General features: G+C 36.4%; 1 protein-coding gene across 3 annotated transcripts in view; it reads left to right on the top strand.

Annotated features, from left to right (window-relative positions):
- Positions 1–20,715, top strand: part of SORBS2 (sorbin and SH3 domain containing 2) — a 232,010-nt gene that overhangs the window by 141,338 nt on the left and 69,957 nt on the right. For 2 of the 3 annotated variants that reach the window (XM_069855894.1, XM_069855895.1), the window contains 5 exons: positions 3,850–3,899; positions 11,438–11,530; positions 13,076–13,102; positions 14,066–14,190; positions 15,165–15,767. In XM_069855894.1, coding sequence (XP_069711995.1) covers positions 3,890–3,899; positions 11,438–11,530; positions 13,076–13,102; positions 14,066–14,190; positions 15,165–15,767 — 858 coding nt within the window. In that variant the 5' untranslated portion in view covers positions 3,850–3,889. The remainder of the gene's footprint in view (positions 1–3,849; positions 3,900–11,437; positions 11,531–13,075; positions 13,103–14,065; positions 14,191–15,164; positions 15,768–20,715) is intronic. The other variant, XM_069855896.1, reaches the window with a different exon arrangement.

Genomic DNA, 20,715 nt, shown 5'->3' with positions numbered 1-20,715 from the left:
CACAATCCATGTGGAAACTACCAGCTTGTTTTGAAACACCAACAGAGTCTGTATGAACTGATTGAAAATAAATCAAACAGGGTAACATCACCTTATGCTTCAAGAGCCTTTCCAAGCTTGTGTAAGAAAGCAGGCAACTAGCATTCTGGAGTTTGCCACGCAGTTAGCTATGTAGCTAGCAAGCCTGGGATTTCACAGGAATCTAGCCTCAATGGCTACAGAGTAGGAGGCAGAAAGACCCCAGAAATGATCCATGAGCTTGGATGCCTTTGATCTGATATTCCCATGTGACATTCAGGAATTTGCAGTATGTTAAGTTGTAGTTATATAATACCTGTAATGATAATTGATTTAGTTTCTACATGTGCTTAAAAACATAAACAACAAACTCTTCTTTCCTTTACATCCCATTTCTTTCCATGATTTTACATGGAAAGGATATTCTAACTTCTGGTGGTCTCTACTTGGTAGTTATGGATTATGATTATTAACAAAGATTAACTTAATTATTTGAATGGTGTGCAATTAGGTAATAGCATGTTACTGGTCATTTAGGCTTTGATTTACAAAACACTTGCTCACATTTATTTAGTTAATGTTTGGTTGAATGTTACAGCTTCTACTTTATGGCTGTCAGTGTTCTCACATCTGAGCAGTAATGGAATTAAACCTCTAACATTAAAGACACGCATCTTGTATTCATAAATAAACTGAGGGTGGGGAAACCTGCCTTGACTTCTCACTAAACCTTTTTATAGCTCCATATAAATGTGGAACAGAAGGGGTAACAGAATGGCTCCCTGCAGCACCCCACATTTACCAGGAACAGAAGAAGTGATCACAACGAATTATCAGTGTCTCTTGGAGAAAACAGGGACGTCAGTGAGATTCCCACAAGTCTTTTCAGTAACCCCTCTCAATGTAAAGCATTGCTGAGTTGAGGTTATCTTTGCAGTGTAATCAAGAAATATAGGGAGTTAATCAAGAAATAACAGAGCAGTATTTAGTGAAACTGTAGCAACAGTAACTGCATCTGTGTTCAACCTGGCAGACCCATTTTTATGCGTTAGTGCAGTCGTTCACTTACTGTGCAACTTCTGTCAGGTGAAGGCAACTATAAAGGAATGCCTTGAACATTAATCCTAGATCTCCCTCTGCAAAAGTTAGGTGTGCTGCTGTGGTCCAACTTAGTATTTCTTTTACCTCAGCATCTAGGATCAGGTGTGAGTTTAGTAGAAGCTGCTTAGAAGACCTGCCTGGTCCAGATGGCTGAACTGCAGCCTCTGATTTTGCAAAACGCAGGTGTTCCAGTTTCACTTTATGTCTGCACAATGATTATGAGCATTCCTTCTGTCGGAGTGTTAGCTGTCTAAGAGTTGTGTATCTTCACTGGGCATTCATTTTGGCCGTGAAGTGTCTGATGCTTCCAGTGAAACATCAATCTCTCCTCTGTCAAGGGTCTATAGCAGCGCTACTTACAAACTCATTCACAAGAACAACTTTCAGGAGGCAGTGAATTAAGAACAGAAGTACAGAGCAAGTAAAGACCTTTGCTTCCCACCATCCAACTTTCTTGAAGTAAGGATCTTAAAGAGTGTTTGAAACAATGCTGAGTAAAATGCTTTCAGGCATATGGCTGTTAGGTCCATTACATTCATTTGGATCCTACTGTCTGTATCCTCAAGTATTTGAATGCTACTTTAGCTCCTTTGAAGCAGAGAATTCCGAATAATTTCGGTATTAAATGCAAGATCTATCGTTTGCATGAGTGCAATTTATATTTGTTTATATGCATACTTTTGAAGTATCCAAGACTAAATTGTTCTTCAACAAAACTAGATTAACATGGAAATATTAGTGATTTGTATGCAGTCCCTCACTGCACGTCAGCAGTGCAGCCTAAGCTGCTCTCAGAGAAAAATCCTTAGGAGGGCTAAGTGATAGAGCTAAAATTGAGTGTTGTCTGTTAAAACTTGAGTAAGAGTTAAGCACGCTTTGTGTAAATATATCGAAGCCACCTGCTAGAAATCATTTTGGCTCTGCAGTGTTCCAAGAATTCTGTACTTGTTGTGTCTCAAAATAAATATCATGTTGCATTTTGTTGCTTGCGTGCATTACCATCAGTGATTCAATTTTAAGCTAAACACAGACTTGAAAACGACGTCTGCCCTAGCAGCCTGAAAACACTGTAGGAATTTGAGGCTCTATGAATATTCTGTAGCTGTTATGCAAATCCAAAATTTCAATCAAGTTATCAAAAAATAATAAAATAGAATTTGCCTTAATTTTTAAAAGATCTTTTAGAAATTCTCAAAGTTAGTTTGCTAGTAGGTGCAGCATAAAAAGAATATAATGAATTTTTTTCACTGTCATGTATCTATTTCTGTAGTTCTCAAAAAGTTTAACATGCATCTCTTGTCACAAAACTGACTGCATGGCAGGAGCAGAGTTCAGGTTGTTTTTGAAAAACGGGAATTTTTTTCATGCAGTGTTGAATCTGGGCTCATTATGACTACAAGGGAATACAGCAATGTGCATGTCACCTCAGAGTTACAGTTAATTCATGGTTCCTGTTGAGTTGAGCTGGTATTCTGGTTCAATATTTTCTTTACTCATAGTAATTAGTATCTCAAGTCTCCTATTATGAAAAGGGTACCTCATGCAGACCTCCCAGCTTACTCCAGCATAGTCAGGCAGTTTATATTTTTAATCTCTTTTCTGAAGCTGTATTCCACTAAAAATTCCAATTTTCCATTTGTTTTATCCTGAACTTGATGTGGGAATACTGCAAAGGGAGAACGACTGTTTTTAGCGCTCAGCATTTTGGCCTTCACTGTGTCTGCCCACTTGGTAAAGTAAATTATAGTAGGCAGCATGTATATAACAACGTGGCTGAGGTTGGCCAGCATGCAGAACACCATTGGAAACATTTTCTGTACTTGTCTTTTTATCTTTAAAAGAGCCTGAATAGAAAAAGCATTAAAGCTCTTGATCCTAAGATAAAGCTGTGACAAAAACTGGCAGTAGATGAAAAATATTGTCTAGTTTGTCTTGTGACATGCCACGAATAGTTTGAAGCCACCTGTTAATGTACGATGTTGTGGTTTTTCTACAGTTGTAGTTTCATTTTGTGAGATTTTACAGTTTGCAAATATTTTTAAAGTTGAGATCACTAAATAGATTAAATCTTTGCATGCATTTTAAATAATTTTGGTGCAAATTATTAGCTTTAAAAATAATTGATGTGTAGTGGCTTGATTCCTTAACTACTGACTTCATTAGAGTTTTGAAATTATTTCACATAGATACCAAGATACATGCCCTGATTCTATGCATAGCAATGTGGTCAGCAACATTAAGAGTGTCAGTTTTGTCTGTAGAGAAACATTAAATCACTGGATGAAAACAGTCATGTCTCATGCTTGTAAACCATTAAAAAAGACCTGGTAACTTCAGCTGCTTAAAAAATAGTTGGAGAGACCTAGTCTTTATATCTTTCCATTTGCACAAAGCTGTGATAAAGCTTATAAGCAGCCTTTAAAAATATTTCCGCATTCCCGTACAGGAATAATTTTTAGTTTATAGTTTCAAGACCAAAAGTCAATCACTAGTGAGCAAATGTTTACAACATAGATGCTAAACACTTGAAAATAGAGTATCTTATAATGGAAGCAACAGCTCATCTTTAGGTTTGGAAGGACAAGCAGTACCAATTTAATTAAAGCTGTGTTAAAATAGGACTGTAATTTGTATCACAGTGATGCTCCACCCTTCCAAGAAGTGCTGCTGCCATTTTGTACCACACATTCTTGTCTTGTGCAAATTAATAGATCATTTTATTTTCCGCAGGAAATCTGAAGACTTTTATAGCAAATCTTCCAGTGTCAAAATGAACACAGGTATGCGGCTTCTGAGAGATTTTTCTTTACTCTTGTATGTTGTTAAGTAAGCAGAGAAGGTCCCAAATTTACTTAAATTTTCATGAAGAATTTCTACTTTAGTTGGTGCTGAGCTCAAATTAAGCAAGATATTTTAGTAGTATGTGCGTGCTTATGTGCATTTGTATTCCATATATAAAATTCACATACATGTTTTTCTGTGTATGGATATATATGGATATGTGAAATATACATGCATGTTTAGTTTTGTGTGCTTAAGTTACAAGTATCAGTTTTGTATGTGTATGTTTTATGTAAAAATATGTAGTATGAGGACATAACAAGCATGTAAAAGTGTGTTAAAGCATCACATTCTCCTAAGAAAATGTGTATGCCTTAAAAATTCTTTATTTTCATTCTCTACTGTCATTAAATTAAGGGACATATAAACACTACCCTGTATTATTAGCTGCACATCCATAATCACATGAGGGTTACTGCTTTGTACTTATAGGGATTTGTGTTTTCTCTCAGTTGCTGTCATAGATGTATTGGCCAAATGAAATACTCTACAATATAGGAAGTTAACTTCATGATCTGTGAAAATTTATTCCTGAATCACTGAAGTCAATGGATATTGCTGCTGGTTTTGCTGGAAGTGTGGAATACGCCTTTTGAAAGCAGACTGATATCCTGGCCTCACTCACGTCAGGTGTAAATTTTCAGTTGCAGTCAACTGTTAATCTCCAAACCAGACAATTCACCTATGTAGTATAAACTGTGGCATGAGGGTAGACATATCTATCTATTCCAAACCAGTTGGATTTATCACTGACTACAGCACTGCACCGTGACAATTAACGCAACAGCTTGAAATAAGCAAAATGTATTATGTGGGAGCTGAAGACCTGGAATACCTTTGAAGCTGGTTTGGGTGTTTCAGCAATACACTTTACCCTTAAGTCAAAGGGATTATCTTTACCATAGTATAGGTTGTCATTGCCATTATGTAGGCCACAGTATTAATCAGCCTTCCTGGCTTCCCCTTGTCTTGGACAATGACTGGAACTCAGTAGGACCTTCTTCTTGGATGGATGTTTTAATACAAAGCTAAAATATATTAGTCTGCTTACAATCACTACATTTGTACCATTTGTACATATAATAAGAAGGAGAAACGAAATTTCTCAGTTGAGCTGGTGGGGAGGGAAGTTCCCAAAATTTTGGTTGTTCATAATTACTTTACAGACACTAACCAGGGTGGAGTGTGTTTCATTTATGGGAATGCTATTTGAAATTTGTCCTATCCTCTTGCATTTTTAGTGAAGAAGTCTTTCCTAAACATGACAGTCTGTATAATCAAGGCATAACTGAAATACTGCTTCATAGAACTGTAATTTCAGAAGTAGCTCAGCTAATCATCATACACTTGACTATGATTACATTGTGCATTGCAATCATACATTAGAATCATATGACTTAAAATCATATGATGGATGTCATTTTATAGCTTCTACTTTGAAAAATGTGGATAGAGCAGTAAACTGCCAGTTTGTGCTGCTGCAGCTCTGAAATATGACTTTGTTCTGTGCTGTACTGAGATTTTTCGTGTAAGCTAGAAATTCTCAAGAGGACTTACTTAAGATTTACGTAGTCTATGTGGCTGGATGACTTCTATTTGGGATTGGGACTCTTCTGATCACACAGGAGCCTTGTAAATAGACTTTAAAAACCTGAAGACACCTGAAATCCTTTCCAGTTAAGTAAGGATATCATTATTGTAAGCTGAACTCTAAAATCTACTCTTCACTTCACAGCGAAAAAAAATTTCATCTTGTGCGTGCTTGATATTAATGTGCATATTACTAGCTGCACTAAAAGGAGGTATTGGCAAAAAAATGTGATATTTTCTATCAGTTCTATTTATGCAGATTGTTTCCTGACTTTAAAAAAAAAAAAAATCCAGTAAGTAGGGTGTAAAAGAGAACATCTTGCACCTATCGGTTGATAAAGCATCACCTTACTAAGGAGGAGAGTGAGTGAGGTAAAAGCTGTTCTGCATGGTGTTCTGGTCTAGCTGTTTCTCTTCTCTTCCTTTTTTTTTATTTTTTTTACACTGTTGTCATTGAACGTAGACTCAGTTCTGCAGTTCTTGTGGGGGTTTTTTTATGTTTCACTGCTTTATTACAGGAATGTGTGCATGATGCGTTTGGTAGTTATCAAATACTGTTGCTTTGTCACTATTTTGTTTTAAAACTATGCATTTAATTAATTACTTCTAAAGATAAATGAGCACTCTAGTTTGATGCCAGTAACTGCTGATATGGCAAAGCTACCTTATATGCAGCTTTAAAAAGAGAAGTAAATCTACTGCTTAGAATAGGCTCTTCTAATCCAGTGTTCCCTATGGCTGCAGTCTTGGCAGTCTGTCTCAGCTAACCCTGCGGAAGATATTTTTGTCTGCAGAGAAAATGTTTTGAAGAGCTTTGATTTTCAATACTCTACCATATATGGGAGGGATTTTTTAGCATTTGATGTTAATTCTGTACCACATGTTAGGAAGGAATATTCAACAGCATAAGGCACTGAAACATGTTTGCAAAAGCAAAGAAATAAACGTAAGATAAAAGGGAGATTTTCAGAAGTATCAAAAGTGCTTTGGCTCATAATTCCTTTTGGTATTCAAACGCTGTCATAACTTTAAAATAGTAGTCTAATAGAATGTGTGCCTTGTAAATCCAGACTAAGCAATCATCAACAGAATAATATTTTAAACTATATGTAGAAAGAGGGTTTCGTCAACAAGTCTTCAGGTACTTTACAGATTTGATGACCATCAGTGATTTGGTGAGACATTCTGAGAAACCAAGTCACAGAAAACTTGAGCTACCCATGAAGCTCACATCCAATTAAAACACAGGATAAATGTGCTTATTGTTCATACTAGGTACATGCATGCATAGCTAGTGTTGAAGGGCAGATAACTGTGCTGAGCAATAATGAAGGGATACAAGTTAATATGCTCAAACAAGTTCTTAGATTCTATTTGTAAATATTTTGGCAGAGTTTCACACAGATAATTCTGATTAAATGCATCTAATTTTAAAGTCATCAAGTTAGCTGTTTGCAGTAGATGAAGCACATAAAAAGCAGCCAAGAATGAATAAGTATGGAGTTCAGAAGACTGCAAATATTTTGTGTTTGTTAAGATTATTAACGGAAGTAATCACATTCCATTCTAATCTCTTACATTTTGTCTGGGAGAAACAAGAATAGAAATTCTTGGGTCCCTGCAGAGCTCCTGAATAGACTGTGAAGGCACTTTTAGATCCCTGAAAGCAAATTAGGCGGGCTTGAACGTTTCAGACATTCTACAAAGAAAATTTGCATTTTTAATCATTATTTGTGATGATTTAACAGCATTAAAGAACTAAATAAAAGTAGGATCACCTGTGTAGTCAATGATAGATTGTATGATAAAAGCTTGCCTGCACACACACAAAGGAGCTTGGAGAAACAGAGGCAGGAGATGGAGCCCAAATAACTAGCCTGCCTTGCTATGCTACTCCCAGACACATCACAGGAACCATTAAAGGCCCATCTCCACAAGACTAGAGGAGCACAAAGGCAGGCAGGGACCCAAATTAAGGACTCCCAAGGAATGAACACCTTGTCCAGGCTCCTCTCAGGACTATCCCAGGGGAATCTCAGCCCTGGGGTACAGGCGTGGAATGAGTGGCAGACTCAATGTCTCAGTTTAGCTACTGGAAGGATCCACCCTTGTACGTGTGTGCATTTATATTCTCACTACTGGACCCTTGTCCTGTTTGGCCAGAGAGGAGGGGAATGAGGTCATTGTGCTGTCTATATTACTGTGAGTGCTCCATGTGTCTGTGATTTATGTGGCCAGACATATATGTATGTGGTGTGTATGTGTGCTCTTGTGCATATGTCTTTTGGTAACACATCTTCAGACTTGCTACTGGTTAAGCCTGGGGACATGGAGAGGCAGCAGCTTCATCTGCCTTGGACTGTTGGATCCAGCTCTGTATATTTGCCTCAGAAAGTCAGAAAGGAAATAGGGAATAAGAATCCCTGTTCTAAAGACTTATAAACTTGAATTCAGTGTGCAGACAAAGAGGAAGATGATACCGTTCACAAATACACTGGATAGAATAACGATCAGCAAACATTATGTTTGGGGACCATTTTTCTTTTCTTTGAGCTGAAAGAGCCTATTAAAAATTTCCTGCCTCCTGGCTGCTCTCTCTCACCTCTTCACAAGAAGTCACCATCCTTTCATCTTTGCCAGCTTGATTTATGTCACTGCTTTTACTGACTCTCTGAAACAATCTTTAATAAAAAAAAAAAAAAAAAGCCTCATGTTCCTAAATGAAGTGTTGGTGTTTTGAATTGCCTCCAGTCTACTTTGGAGCAGGACCTGAATGACATAGTATTTGTCAAATAGACCTACAGCTCACTTAGGGTGATGCTGTCTGTAGTGGGAGCAATTGTTGGGATTGTGGATTTAGGAGGAAGGGGTTAAAGTGCTTATTTGTGGAAAGAAACAGTAAGGGAGGAAGAGAGAAAGAAGTGAGGGAAAGTAAAGAATGGAGGCAGGCTGAAGTGAAAAATTGTAAGAGGGGAATTGGCAAAGGGAGAGGAGATGAATGGTGAGCTAGCAAGAAGAAGAGCGCATCCAGAGCCCAACCACAGAGAATGTTAGGATACATATGCAGATACACCCCTTCCTCCTTGCCTCCCCCTAGTCCGTCTTTTTCAGTCAGTGGGTGGCTCTTTCTTTTTCACTCTTTAAAGGTGAGTCTGCAACATAGATCCTATCATTTAGGAGTTCGTCCCTGTATGGCTCCTGCTCTGCATGATGCCAAGATACTCAAAAATGTGTCTCACTAGATAATCCTTACTTCCCCTTTCTTCTTTGTTTTCTGCAGTACCCACTAAGGATGGTGATTTTTTTTTTCCTGATTTAATGGAAATATGTAGGGCTTGCAAAATAATATCTAGTCCACACGTCCCATGCTAAGTACTGATTTGTGCTGGACTGGCATTTTAGGCAGCTTGTGCCTAATTGATTGTGAATTATTGCCCAACTTAATGTTCTGTTATTGCCTGCAGACCTTAGCTGACAGGACACTCACTCTTGAAGAATCCATCACGTCAAAAGCATAGAGAATTGTGTGTATGCATATACATGCTTGCACTTATTTCATTTTTTATGTATGCATACGTTTTACATAGATCATTTCACAAATCTTGACAACTATGCAATATTAATTGCTTATAGTTTGCAAATGAACTGAGCAGATGATCATTACTTCAGCATTCCGTACTGTTTTTGAATTCTCTGTTCTCTAGACTTAAAGCTTATTAGAGTTATTTGGACTTCAGAAATCTGGGTGAATATAGATAACATTTGCTGAAAATTTGATGGAGCTGTGGAAAAGGAATACAGGCTGGAATAACCCTCTTGAACTTCGACTGTGTAAGACAGTGCAGATAAGGGAAGCAGTTTGAAAACAGCCTCCTTTGAGGCAGCGTGCAGATTCTTCCGATCCTTGTACAGATTTGATGCTCTAGATTTAATGGGAGTATGGTCTGAACAAATATGGGAAAGTGGAGTCCATCATGCGTAAATATGACCTTGCTTACATACATATGTATTTTATTAGAAATTTTCCAAAACTCAATACGATATATTGTGTGGTTGTGTCTTAATTGGCTGTCTTTATTTTGTACAGCTACTCAGAATGTTATTGCAGGTACAGACTTGCATAATGGCTTCCATATACAGGGGTAAATATTGAATAAATGTATGTATATAGTCAGTTACCTCATCTGTTTTAGCCGTCTTGTGTGAAGCCATGTCAAACACTTTGATAGATAATGGGTCCACTAAGTATAAAATTCTGACTCAGTTCAGTTCATTTGAAGCAGAATTTCTTGAATTTACAATGATTAAATATTTGTAGTCGGTTTTCTCATTGTCTTCCTTTCCTCCCACTTCAGTTTCTCTATCCTGAAATTGAGGAAGGCAGGTCTTGTAAAAATACAAATAAAGCATTGCTTTGTTTGAATAAAAGATGTGACAGTATAACAAAGTTGTTTGCCTGTTAGCTTGTATTAATGAGATAAAGTATGCTGTAAAAGTCTACCAATTTGATAAGAACAGAACCTCAATATCAGCACATCATCAAATCTCCTTGGAATTAATCCTGGTGTATGTTGGGGGCAGGAGAAGGGAATACAAGAATGGAAAGTGTGGTTTTAATAGCTATTACCATTATATATTTATGTAAACAAACTGAAATGAATGTGCAAATTTGTTAGCCATTGTCTTTGTTTCACGTGTTCAACACCAATAATTAATTGAAGGTAGTGTATTGCTTTCAATTATTGTGGACTGAAATTATTTGGCCTTTTGCTTTGAGACTTGAAATTGGCAATGAATCTTTGGAACCACTTACACCTGGAGCAGCAGCTCTGATGTTTGCCAACGTTATCAACTACTGAACGCTTATCCTGCAAGATCTGTGGTTAGAGGGCTCTGGTATTTCAGGGGAGTATTGGAATGAGCAAAGAAATACCAGGAACTTGCTTGCAGACATGGGTTAAAGATGTTTCTGTGGCTCAAATTACTGCTGTTATAGGAAATACTTTCTACAAATAGGTAGCAAGTCTTCCTCAGGCATAATTTTATGCTCCCTGTCATGAGACACAGATATAAAAACTGTCGGCGCCTCTTTCATAGTTGTGGTTCTTAAGTTCAGTCAGGCCCTGTATGAAATTTCAGTAATATCAAGTCTGTAATTATAATTATTATATTGAAGAGCAGAAAAATATTCTGGTTAAATGTAATCAGGAAGAATATTTATTGTTTTTACAAGTATTATAGAGTTATAAAGATAAGTTGTGGGAAAGCCACCTTCTAATAATAACAAAGTATTTATAAAACAGAATGACAGCTCCAGGTGAGAGAGGAGCAGAGAGTAAAGAAAGAAGAGAATCATGCAAGGATGTTCTACTAAAACCACAAAAAGAATATGCCATCCTTAGTAATTTTTTTTTATCAAGCTTAAAAGAGCCAAAACACTGAAGAAATGTACTTTGTCAGCTGATCAGACAGCTTAGTTTATAAATGGTGTCTTTCTAATGTGTAAAATGAAAGGATTTTACAGTACAGATTATTGGTTAATATTGCTCTGGAATGCTTAATCCTTCATCTTGATTACTTGTTTGGTTTTACTAATTAGCTATGATTAGGCAGTCTTTCAGGTAACAATGTATATATTTCCCTAGTGGATTAACAATTAAGCATTGCTTTCTTTACTTATTTTCTGTGAGGTTTATTGTTGATTAAAGCTTGTGAAATTGTATGTATTCTGCTAATCTGCAAAACTGGCAAATTTACACATTCTGGCAGCAGTTCCTTAACTGCATGCTTATTTTCATGTATGTTTGGCATATCTCACACTGTGATATGTTGCATGAGCTTGCTGCCTTTGTCTGGGGCTGCTTTCTGTATTGTTTTGTGCTTCCAGATAGCGGTGGGTGTGCTCGCAAACGTGCTGCAATGTCTGTCACATTAACAGCTGTGAAGAGAGTTCAGAGTTCTCCAAACCTACTGGCCTCAGGTATAACCACTAACCAGTGAGACACCACTTTTCTGTATTTTTTGTGTTCCTGCAATATAACGCTGCAAGAAGAAGGGTAACTGTATTTTCTATTCTACTGACAGGTCTATTCTACTTCTGCAATGCTCTTTGAAAAGTAGCCTTAATTTCTCTCTGCTTAAGCTTAGCAGCCATTAATGAAAAAAGAAAGATCAGTTATTTATAAAGTAATTTTGCCTTTATGCATGTTTTGGGTCCTGTATCCTCTGTTTTTTTGCAAGATAACATATTGAATAAAGTACATTTTGTTTGTTACAAACTTTGTTTATTGCAACTTGCCTTAAAAATTATTCTCAAAGGAAAACAATCCAAATATTGTTTTAAAATTACTGTCAGAAGCCAGATTAACTTTAAAGAAGATTGTTTATCAAGAGTATTTTCCTAAAAATGCTTAAAGCAATGAAAATATGCAGAATATTCAGTAGACAGGCAGAACTGCTGCTTAGCCATACTCATGTCTGGTTTTGCAAAATTAAATCTTTAATGGGTATCAGCTGCCTACATTCACTGGTGAATTAATTACTTGTAGGTATAAATCAGTAAAGAATCTGAAGTGGTGTAGACTAATTTACACCAATCTGAATATGTAGTGTTCACACTAAACAGGAAGATGAATAAAGAATGAGCCTCTGTTGTTTTCCTTTGTAGCTCTTTTCAAACTCATCCCTAGGAATAAGAACTGTTAGAATTTATAAAGCAAATTAAAATTTTGGTTTTGACTTTTTGTACAGATAGTAGGGGGCTTATTTGGATTGCTGCATGTATATAAATGCAAGAAAACATTGGATTCTTATTTCTTAGCAACCCTGCTAACAAATTTTTATCATTTAATCATGTAATACAAGCCCTTTAATCTACTTTGTTGCATTTAAAATTGGCGATAAGGCGTATTTTAATACTATAATTATTGTACATTAAAATATTTTAATTTGTTTAGAGATGTTGTAATTTTAGTTACTTTAGGAGGAAAAACAATAATATATCTACAAGTAATCCAGAAAGCCAGCAGAATTTCAAATCTGTTCTGTACTGGCAGTGTTTATGTATCAGTCTCTGTATTTTGCTTTGAAGTGAAGAATAAAACATCACACATTCTGGTGTGAAGGGGTAGAGAAAATCCTGACAGATTCTGTAGGCATCTTCCTTGATTTTCCATTAAACCTTACCAACTAATCTTAAAGGAATTATATTTCTTTTGATACGTAGATTTTGAGCAATAGTATGTCACAGTATTTACTGGGAGAAATCCACAACAAATGTTTGTTCGTTATTGGCTGTGTGAAATAGCAGTGTTTAAATAATAATAACTTTCAGCACACTATATAGAACCTCTGTAGAACTTGTGCAATAAATATGCTGACGTTAGCTGTGGTCTAATAGTCTGAGGGTGCTTAGGTAACAGGAAGGAATTAGGTACCTGAGTAAAAAGACTCCTACATGATTTTCAAGTTGTGTCGTAACGTTTTTACTTCTAACACAAACTAACACTGGATGTTTCTTTTTCAGGGTCTGATTCCCAGTCTCCAGATTCAGGTAAATAAGACACTGTTTTTTCTGCATCAGTGTAATACCACATAAGTGGATGAATTACATCAACCTTCCATTTGTTTGATTTCATTACTCCATACATCTATATTCTTTAGGGAAGCACCACTGAAATTGTTGTAAGAATGGCAAGTGGCCGAGACCTCAACCTCAGGTCTCCTCTGAAAGCAGCGTTTCCTCGAACACAGTATACATTGTCAGAAAATTAATTGTTTGTGGGAATACAGACTGCTGATTTGCCACCTTTATCTTCAGTGGCACTTGCTATTTCATTTTTGGTTGGGATTGCAAGTTCTGCCCACACCATTTAGCAGCCTGTTCACATAATGTGTTGCTTTTTCCATCTTCTTACAGTATTTTGTCTTCAAATCTGTGACTTGTTGAGGCAGGATAGTATCTCCCTCTATGTTTGGACAATGCCTTGAGGGATTTTCAGCTCTGGGGATAGAAACAAAAAATAGTAGGTTGGTTGGAAAATCAAAGTGTCATTAGGATTTGGAAATATGATGTATTATTGGAACAACTAATCGGATATGGTGGTGAAATTTGGTGAAACTGCCATGACCAACTGCCTTTGCATGAGCTGAGATGTTTTTCAAAATCCGAGGCAGCTCTGAAATTGAAGAGCCCAGTCTGCATCAGCCTGAAGCACCAACTTCTCAAAAAGACTCCCAAGGTTACAATCCATAGTCTGTATGAAAGTTGTGGGTAGATATCAAACTGCTACCAGTAGTATTGTCAGTTCTTGAGTTTTCCAAATTTTAAAGGTAAATACATTGTGAAGTAGCAGGTTTAGCCCTGTTCTTATACTTCCATGGTGATAACAGCTGCAACATCAGTGATGTAGTAGCTGACCATTTCCAGTTTGTTTAATAGCTGGGTTGCTATGATGATACCAATATAGAGATCTACTAATGAAAAAAAAAAAATATTCTTTTTTCCTTACAAAAGCTTGGAGATCTTACAATGATGGAAGTAGAGAGACACTGAATGGAGATGCTAGCAGTTCATCTCTTACAGCAAAAGGTTTTAGGAGCGTGCGGCCAAATCTACAGGATAAAAAGTCATCAAATCAGGTAAAATGGAATACATTTTCATGCTTTAGCCTTTTTGTGGTTTTTTTTCTTAGGGGACAGCATATATAGATGGGACACCTTTATGGATTGTCCTGGTATCTTCCAGACAGTGTGAATCACATGTTCATATGGGTCATTACAAACTGTTTTTACTGCCTAGGTAAAGTATACTACACACAGGATGCATGTCTCCAGGTTAATTACCAGAAATTGCTTTCAATGAACAAGACAGCCAGCTAAATAAAGGTAGATCATGCACAAATAAAAGCTTTCCAGGAGTGTTCCCAGACTTCAAAGAGTATTTATTAATATTTTACACTGAGAGAAATGCATCGGTCATCAAAATAATATATGAGGATAAAGGTTTATTAATTACAAGGCAGACAATGTTTCTGCCTGTTTTGCAGAACAATATAATTAGAGCACACTGAAAAAAAAAAAACCCCAAACACCAGAACTTGGAAACATATTTATATGTCCAAAATGATCAATATTCTGATGTCTGTAATATTTGTTAGGTTTTTAATTTAAAGTTTTAAAAGTCTCTGTGTTTTTTATGTATATGTATTACCTGTGAATAGCAGTGTATTATGTAAGATCATGGAGTACATTTTAGAAATTACTTACTTATATGAACAATTTCACAGTAATGATTCTTATTCAATGTAAAAATTGGGTTTTTTAAATAAATGCACTATTGTGGGTTCCATTTTGATCCCAGTTTGCTCTGAGCAAAAGGAACATCTGGCTTTCTAAACACAAGCTGTACAGCCCTGCACAACAAAAGATGGTGGGAACCTGATCAGGTTCAATTGTCCATTGAACTGAGCGATGTTGGATTGAAGCCTCTTAATTTTCTAGTTCCTTTATTTAAAGATAAAAGTCAAACTGAGTTGTATTTCCTGCTAACATTTACTTTTTCTCTTTCTTCTTCAATGTTATTTTGCTCTGTGTGGATGCTTTTGGCAAATAAGGCACCTCTGCCACCCCCTAGAAAAGAAAGTTTTCAAAAAGCAAGGGTAACTAATAACAAGAACGAAATTAACCTCCAGGCAGTAACAACTAAACACCTTCCCACAGATACTGCCTGTTACACTAATGAGAAATCTGTCCAGCAGACAATGTCTTCTCAAATATCTAACACAATTGTGTCCTATGCTCAAAAAATTACTAAACCACTGACCTCAGTTTCCAGTGCAGGTGCAGTAGCTGGTATTAGTACTACTCTCCATCAAGGCCAAATGCAACAGTCTCGAAAACGTAGGATATCTACCCTGAAATTAACCCAGACACGTGACCCAGCGAGTAGCGTTCGTTGTAATACACAGCAACAGCTCAAGCCTGTTGAAGTGCCAGTATTTCCACAAAGGCCTGTCTCACCTGCCTGTAACCCCGTGCCTGAGATACACACAGCATCTCTTTCCATTCAGATAGCTCCCACCCCTGACAATAAAGCAGAGCCTGAAATCCAAGAACATCCACCTAGTATTTCTCCAGACACTTCAAAGATGTCTTCAAAGGATTTGGGACAAAAGTCTACAGTTCTTCCTTCTTCACAGGCTGCAGAATGCCATGTGGTATATTTAATTTTTCCATCTTTTATTTTAGATCATTCATGGATCACTTAATAACCCTTTCTTTAGTTATACTTACGTTACCAAAGTTAGATCTTGTGCTTTCTGGGTAAAACTACCTGTCACATGGATCAAAGTAGTTTGGTTTCAGTGTGCAGGAAGCATGATCAGAAATTTGGCAACTGAATTTCTTTAATAAAATGATAAAAACATCAGTTGATCATAGAGATCAGTAAGGAATTTTCAAACTTCATCCATTTGTTTATATCTTGCCTGTAAAATTCTCCTCCTTCCTGATGTTCCTTTGAAATAGATTCTAAACATTAATATGAAGAGATATATCTGACATCACTATCGAGTCGTGGAGCCAGTGGATTTTGCTAGCTCTGTGTTAAAATACATGCCTGAAACTAGAGGACACACCAGCATGTGAGGTGATGTAAAATTCTGTATCAGGTGAGGTCACAAAGTCAAGATGCCCTGGACTTCAGTAGGAGATAAAGGCTACAGCTACACATCTAAAAAGATTTTTCTGACTCAGATCTTTGGTTGAAATCTGAGAACTGTTCTAACTAATGCCAAAAATTTAGCACTATATCTCATGATATTTGCATAATTCCCAATGTTTCTCACATAGACAAATTAACTTTCAGTATACTATGCATGATAAGACTTTAATTTTTTTAAATTTTTCTAGGTTTGCAAGCTCTACAGGACTTTGTCCACCACTTAAAATACTTTTGTATATGCAGATCATAGGTTGTTATGTTAAGCTATATTCTGTAGGCATGTTCTCAGACTGTAGATTAGGCCCACCAGCAATGTTCAAGGCTGCCACAGAAACTTTAAAAAACAAATATATTTAGAAAGGTGCTATAAAAACAACTCTCCCTCTACATCTGAGTTTATGTATGTGGAGAATGAGGTTAGATTGCATAGCCATTGCATATTAAGAGGTGGTGAATGAGAAATACTGTGCATGTGTGAGTATCTATGTGTGTAGGGAACATGTATGACTATATTATGTCACAAAGTATGGAAAACTACACCTGAGAGAGAGCTTGGTCCAAGTTCACGTACAATTTTTCAGTATTTTTTAATGTATCTTGTTATATATGTGCTCCTATTTGTATTTCATTTTAGAAATTATCTGCTGAAACTTCAGGAGCATGCAGAAGTGTGGTATGACTCATCAAGTGACATTCTATAAACACTCAGACAAAGGTTAAACCTCTTAAAAGTACATACGAGAAGATAAGCATTCAAGTTATTATTACAGTCTCTGTAATTCTGTTATCCAAATTTCTTGTAAGAAAAAGTTCTAACCTGATTAAGAATTCTGAGCTGATTTTTCTATATCTTCTGATATTTTTATGTTCATTTTGTTCTTGAGTTCAGAAGTGTCCTCTTTTTTCTAGACACCATTCTCTAAAACTGAGGATGCAAAACATGCCCTATTTGTTTGAATTCCATGTATGAGTGAACACTTGAGTTAGTCCTGGTGTCCTGGAGGAATAAAAGCTACTACAATAGTATTTCTTTTTCTAGCCTTATAACTGTAGACAAATAAACCGAGGAAAATAAGCCTGGAATTCAGAAGTTATTTCTGAATTGGGTTATCTATTACTGTTTTTTAGATATTGACAATACATTGACTGATGTAGAAGGGAGCGAAGACAGGTTTCAATGTTTTGGGAAGAGATACAAGCAAAGAAAATTGAGCCCATAGTTTTCATTTTAACTTCTGTGTCACTAGTGTGGTTTTGCACAAGGGTTGAACACCACTGCCTCATATTGAATTTAGAATAAGAGGTCTAGGTAGTAAAAATGGGCATAGGACTATAGCTTGCAGCATCAGTTTGGAGATTTTTTACATCAGCTTTTAACAATTAAAAACAGAGGTATTTTTACCCACTTGTGCAAATTTATGAGTGTAATTTGATTGTTGACTACTAAACTCTGCTATGCATTAACAAAATGAGTTTGTTCACTTATCTCTGAGTCTTCTTATCTGTGTCTTGACTGTTGAAGCAAGGCCAGCACTTTGGTGTCATTAGTTATCTTAGACCGCTCCCCACAGACCTTGCATTAAAAAGACAGATGTCTGGTTTTGAAACCCACACTAGGGTCACCTGTCTAATTTATGAGAGTTGAGGAACAATTGTATTATTCAGGCCTGACACTTTACTATTTGATACAAGGTGAACATTTCCAAGGACCAGCAGAAAGCTGCACTTGAGACCATCAATTGATTTTGAGACTGTGATGACGTTTATCTCTCTCTCTCCCTCTCAAGTGCTGCTCTGCAGCCCAAGATAATTATGCAGTCTAACTAGTTTTTCATCATTTTAATGATTAAGTACTTGTTTGGCATTTAATTGGCTCAAATTCTGCTAGCATTTCTTGCACTACAGCAAGAACAAACCTAATCTGAAGTGCACAGAGTGGAACTGCTGTAAAAAGTTTTCTGGCACACATTCGATCTTGTCCTTCTCATATTTTTACAGTGATGAAAAATAGAGATTAATAGGAGCTGGATGTATCTCTTAAGAGTTTACTAACACTCCATGTTTTTTTAAATAGTGTGATCAATTTTAAAAAATTATGCTATTTTCAAACACCGTTTCAGCCACTCTTTCCCAGGGTGATGGTTGTACCTATGAGAGAATTCTAGAACCAGGCATAATATTCAAGTTTTAATATACAAAGCTGACCAATTTCACGGTGGGAATCAGTACCTAGGATTTCTGCATTCTTTCTACCCACACTGTGAGAGTAGTAACCTTATACATTTTTTAAGAATTTGGCCTGACAAAATTATCTATTATTTGCCAAACACAATTAATTTAATTCTTTAAGAACTCAATTTCACTAGCTCACTGGATGCACCCTGAATATCTGTACTTGTGTTGTCCATCCCTTCTTTCCTCAAGCATGCAGGCAATGTTCTCAATTGGAAGCCAGAAGAAACTTACTAAGTTTCTTAAGTCTCCAGAATTTCTTGTTATTTTAACAATTTAGTGATCAATTTACATGTTTTGACTCAGTCACATGTAACTTTTCTTCTGAAGATGCTGAGAGGATATCTGGTCTCAAGAACTTCAGAGCTTCATATTGGCTCTGCCTTGTAATTGCCTTATGGTCTCCTGGTTCGTGTCATTTGCTGGAGATCTTGAGTTATGACATGAATGATTAAATTTATCATAAATGATGGTTCTATCCTCTCTTTATGTATCTGTGATGTGAAGTGACTGTTTCTTAGATGTGAACGTAAATGCACACATCTTAAACCCCTGATATACTGTGCTGTACAACCAGCTGTTTCACATCTACATTTGAATACTTTTCATTTTAATAGTATTCTGTTGTTCTTTTAAAGTTTCAGTTCTCAAATCGATTATCTCTAAAATTCATATTTCCATTTACAGTGATGCACTCTAATATTTATATTCTGATTAAGAAGTAACCTGTTCAGATTTGCTCAAGGGAAAGATTTTAATTTTTCCAGTTGCAGATGTGAAACATTGCTGTGAATGAGATTTGGATTTTAAGGTGATTGGCTAATTTTATTCACTGTTTTAACTGAAGATTTTAACAGCAGCTTCTGATTATTTTTATGGAGCTCAGTCCAGTAGCATCAAAGAGTTCTTTTGAGCCATTTGGAACAAGTGACAGATATCTGTTCAGAAGTTTAAGATTCTCTTCTGGAATTCTTATTTGTAGGGATGGTCCCATTGACCTCAGTAAGGTTATTTGTATAAATTCTAGTTGATCTCAGGAAAAATTATGGAGCTGGACCCCCCAGTGACGTCTCATAAGTAGCACAGTCTGGGTTGTGTTCCAAGTCTTCCATAAGGGCTTTCGGAGATATTTTCAGATTTTGGATTAAAATGCCATTTTAGTCTGATGGCTTGAAACATTTTTTAATTATTAGAGCTGAAGACATCTGCCTATTCTGAGCATAGGAAATAACCATATTATTGGTAACAATGTGATAGCTATAAGTAAATGTTGCTTTTTTTGAGTAGTAATTATTGCATGTGGTATCTTACTGTTCTCTAGTTTACATAATTTTTAAATCCCAAATACTCTTTCCCTGCAGCTATGCCAGAATTCCTCAGCCTTATCAAAAGTGAAACCATTAGTGCTGAAGTAGGCAGTATTTTGATGTACTTCAGGAAATGATTGAAAACTTGTGGCTAGTAGGGAGTATATATTCGCACCTACTGCTTAACAAAGATTAGGTGCCAACATGCTTTTCATGTATCTTTAATTCAAAAAGAAGTTGCACATGCAAAAAGCCAATTTCAAGACTCGTTTAAACACAGTGTCCTCTGTTTGATTTGAAATAAGAGAATTTAAAGCTCATACGCTGTGTAGCAGTTTCCAGAAGCACTGTCATGAGGACATTCCCTTATACTTCTAAGGAATTATGCTGAAGCCAAACAACTAGCATGTTTTGTTTCAGCCTGAAGTCATCGCTGTCCTGTTCTTGTGCTTCCTGCCTTTGTTGTTACTCTGATTTATGCCAGTTACACTAGCAATCCTTGTGTCCTCTTATGTTGAAAAGGCTCCTATGCATACACCTTATCCAACAGGCTGACAGGGTGCTTCCAGAGTGCTTGGAAATTCTAAGATCATCCAAACATTTTTAGTAGAGAGGCAGTGGAGAAGATGTATTCCGTCACAAGAGGCAAAAAAGTCCACAACCTATTGTTTGCAAAGTATATGAACATACAGTATTGGTTTATATAGCCTTCAGTCTTGTCCATCTGTACATTACAGTCAATTTCAAAATGATACCTGTCCTTTGGCAAAAAAAGAGAGCAACATTTACAGAAGTCAGACTTGCAGATCCTTTTTTCCTTTTACACACAAAATGGGCATGACTTTCTTTAGCCTCATATTTATGTAAAGTGTGAAATAGTGTGAACCTTCTCAATGTACAACT

Source organism: Phaenicophaeus curvirostris, chromosome 4, assembly GCF_032191515.1.
Source record: "Phaenicophaeus curvirostris isolate KB17595 chromosome 4, BPBGC_Pcur_1.0, whole genome shotgun sequence".
Classification (NCBI taxonomy): Eukaryota; Metazoa; Chordata; class Aves; order Cuculiformes; family Cuculidae; genus Phaenicophaeus; species Phaenicophaeus curvirostris.
Note: the sequence above shows the minus strand (reverse complement) of the source record. Positions and strands in the feature narration are given on the sequence as shown.